General features: G+C 41.7%; 1 protein-coding gene across 1 annotated transcript; it reads left to right on the forward strand.

The window, feature by feature from the left end:
• The first annotated feature begins 2,323 nt into the window (after window positions 1–2,323).
• On the forward strand, window positions 2,324–3,266 carry LOC138909385 (uncharacterized). Its single transcript, XM_070200582.1, has 2 exons — window positions 2,324–2,552; window positions 2,914–3,266. Exons 1-2 carry the CDS (start codon window positions 2,324–2,326, stop codon window positions 3,264–3,266), a joined length of 582 nt encoding a protein of 193 aa, XP_070056683.1.
• Window positions 3,267–3,715: the final 449 nt, after the last annotated feature.

Consider the following 3,715-nt stretch of genomic DNA (forward strand, 5'->3'; position numbering starts at 1 on the left):
AGGTGCTGGTGCCCCTTGGAGCTTCTCTGGAGAGGGCGGGGTATGTGAAGTCTGATATGGAATCTCAGTAGGAGACTCTCCCCGAGCCCTGGTAACCCGTGGCGCTCGACTAGTAGTCTCATCAGCCACGGACTTGCCCTTCTAGGCGGTTGTAGCCTTCTTAGGCATCGCTGAAAACATAACACATCGTTAGGAACACAAATTCTTATATCGTACGATCTAAGATAAGAAGTGAGGATAACGTCCTATATGTCCTGTAGCCTCTTGTTTATAAATGTGGTGCACAACACACTCATAAACAATACTCTACTAGACATGGTCTGTAGACAACCCTAGGACAGAACTGCTCTGATACCACTTTTGTCACAACCCAAACCGATGGGCCATGACGAGTGCCCGAGCCTACCGGTCGAACACCCCTGAGCATACGTCTAATATAAAACGTGATATAGGTGTAGGAAATGCATAACGTCTGGCAGTAAATTACTGAATTATGTGAATAACATACGCGAGTAAAGGTGCCCAAAAGACATATATACATATATACGGAATACGGTAGGGCGAGCCTACAAGGCCACATACTATCCGACTATACATGACTATCTACAGACCTCTAATAAAGTGTACAACTATGTAAAGGATGGGACTGGGGCCCGTCATGCCCATATATGTATACAAATATATCGTACCAAAACCCAATAGCAGCTCCGGATCAAATGGAGCACACCAACTCTCGCTGATCAAGGATCCTAAAAAGGGGAACCGTCAGCCTGTTTACATGCACCTGCGGGCATGAAACGCAGTCCCCACGAAATAGGGGCATCAGTACGAATAATGTACCGAGTATGTAAGCCATGAAAATTAGTACATAGAAGACACAAAAGAAATATGGAGTAAAGGAATCTGCATGTAAGCCTAAATAACTTTTTGAATCCTGAAATATTTATAATGCCATGCAGGTGCGTATAAATGTCGTATCATACATGGGTATATGCGTACATAACATCATGAAGCCTCTGAGGGTATCCCATCATATCATCTAGGCCTCAGTGGGCGAAATCATCAACGTATACCAACTGATGAGGTGGTGGTGCGTATATAACGTCATAACCTTTTCCCATATTCCATATACATATAATATACGCGTATATAACGCTATCTGGTCATGGGTCAATGTACATGTATAAATAAATGCAATGCATAATGAAGTAAGTCAATAAGATATCTTGGATAAACTTTATCAACTTACGTATTTTTCTAAGACCCGTGAACAGATGATATAATAATAGGACACATGGGGAATCAAGAATATAGGCAGTCCTAGTACTTCTATGAATAGAGTCATTTATGAAAGTTGTGCGTTTGCTCGTTTTATTTGTATCATATGGATCATGCCAAAAGTAAAGAAGGGATAGCCTTAACATACCTGAGCCGATTCTCCTGACAATCCATCTAACACACATCAATCGCGACAAAATACGTAACGGTGGATCGAAGTAGGGAAAACTCCGTATGATGTTCTTGAGAAAAGTTATATCTTGTTCCCTTAGAATTATAACTCACGCTGCTATAGCATTATATGGGTTCATATGAATTATTTTTGAGACTTTCCATCCGTTACTAGCAAGTATATACATCTCACTTTAATTATGTAGGGATGTATCTTTATCATAGTGAGTGTGGGCCCCACTTTATGTGATTACTTTTAAAGAATCCCTTAAATATGCCACCTAGCTACCTAAATTACCTAGTCACTATTAGGCTTGCTTAAGAATCCCACTTGCTGCCACGTTGGGAAGTATCTCCATTAAGCTTATCCATAAATTCTTAATTAGCTTGTTAGTCTCCCACTAAATCAATAATTAATCAATTACCCATATAATTAAGAATTATCTCAAATTAATTAAAATACTAATCACTTTTATCATACTTTATACACTTTACTATCATGGTCATGTGGTACATTGGCACTTGTCCACAAATACGGGGTATTATAGCTTGGTCCGTATTTTATCCCAAATTGTCAAACTTCAACGAAACTGATTTTCTTCGATCTGTTTACCCTCTAACCTTCATGACACTTACTTATCACCTATTATAAATAACATAAATACCTATATCCTCAAAATTAATCTCATTCCCGAGCTTATGTTGATCAACTTACGACGAAACTTTAACAAATAAAAATGCTAAATGTAAAAATGTATGCACCTGCCTTGGTTTTTACAATCAGAGAGCGAGTCCGCCGATTCATCGAGGGGCTCAGCTATTGTATTAGATTCAGCATGGCTCGAGAGATAGAGATCGCTTGGAGGTTGAGGGTATGCATGGCTGTGAGAGAGAGGCTAGGGAGGCCAAAAGGCCTCGAGGTACTGGAGGATTTAGTGGTGGGCACGCTTCAGCTACAGCCTGTTATAGTAGAGGCTATGTGAGCCGTCCAGTTTATTCAGCACTTACAGCTTCTAGTGGTGCTCCAGCTACTTCTAAGTCTGAGGTTGTCCATTTTTCTCAGCCGCTATCTAATGCAACACCTGCAAGGGGTGCCTTCAGCGGTCAGTCTAGACGACCAGGCCAGGGCCAGTTTCTGCAGCCATGCCTACCGAGTGCTTGTTTTGAGTGTAATGACACCAGACATATGGTAAGGGACTGCCCCAGACTTAGGAGGGTTGCACCTCCACAGACTACAAAGGCTCGACATATTCCATAGGGTCCACAGATTTCTCAGGTCATGGTTGTTGCTCCAGTTGTCGCTCCATCTACATAACCAACTAGGGGTGGAGGTCAGGCGGGTAGGGGGAGGCCAGGACAGATTCTATGCTTTTTCGGGTAGGACGGAGGCAGTCGCATTAGACGTAGTCATCATAGGTATTGTTCTGGTTTGTCATAGAGATGCATCAGTCTTATTTGATCCAGGCTCCACTTACTTATATGTGTCATCTTTCTTTGCTCTGTATTTGGATATGTGGCGAGATTCTTTGAGTTCTCATATGTATGTGTCCACGCTTGAGAGAGATTCTATTATTATAGACCATGTGTATCGCTCGTGTTTAGTTGTTATTGGTGGTTTTGAGACCAGAGCTAATCAATTGTTACTCAGTATGGTAGACTTTGATGTTACCTTGGGTATGGAATGGTTGTTGCCTCATGCTATTCTGGATTGTCACGCCAAGACTATGACACTGGCTTTGCTAGGTTTTCCGCGGTTAGAGTGGCGGGGTACATTGGATTATATTCCTATCAGGGTTATGTCCTTCCTAAAGGCATAGATGATGGTTGAGAAGGGGTGTGATGGATATCTAGCCTTTGTGAGAGATGTTAATGCTGATACTCCTACCGTTGAGTCAGATCCAGTAGTGAGAGATTCCTATATGTATTTCCAGTAGATGTTTGAGTATGTTGCCCAACAAAGATATTGATTTTGGTATTGACTTATTGTCTGGCACTCAGCCCATTTCTATTCCACTATACCGTATGGCACCGACATAGTTGAAAGAGTTAAAGGAGCAGTTGCAAGAGTTGCTTGATAAGGGTTTCATCCAGCCAAGTATCTCACCTTAGGGTGCTTCGGTTCTGTTTGTGAAGTAGAATGACGGTTTTATACAGATGTGTATTGATTACCAGCAGTTGAAGAAGGTTATAGTGAAGAGCATGTACCCATTGCCGTGCATTGATGAATTATTTGACCAGTTGCTGGGTGCTAGAGTGTTCTTAAAGA

Source organism: Nicotiana tomentosiformis, chromosome 1, assembly GCF_000390325.3.
Source record: "Nicotiana tomentosiformis chromosome 1, ASM39032v3, whole genome shotgun sequence".
NCBI lineage: Eukaryota > Viridiplantae > Streptophyta > Magnoliopsida > Solanales > Solanaceae > Nicotiana > Nicotiana tomentosiformis.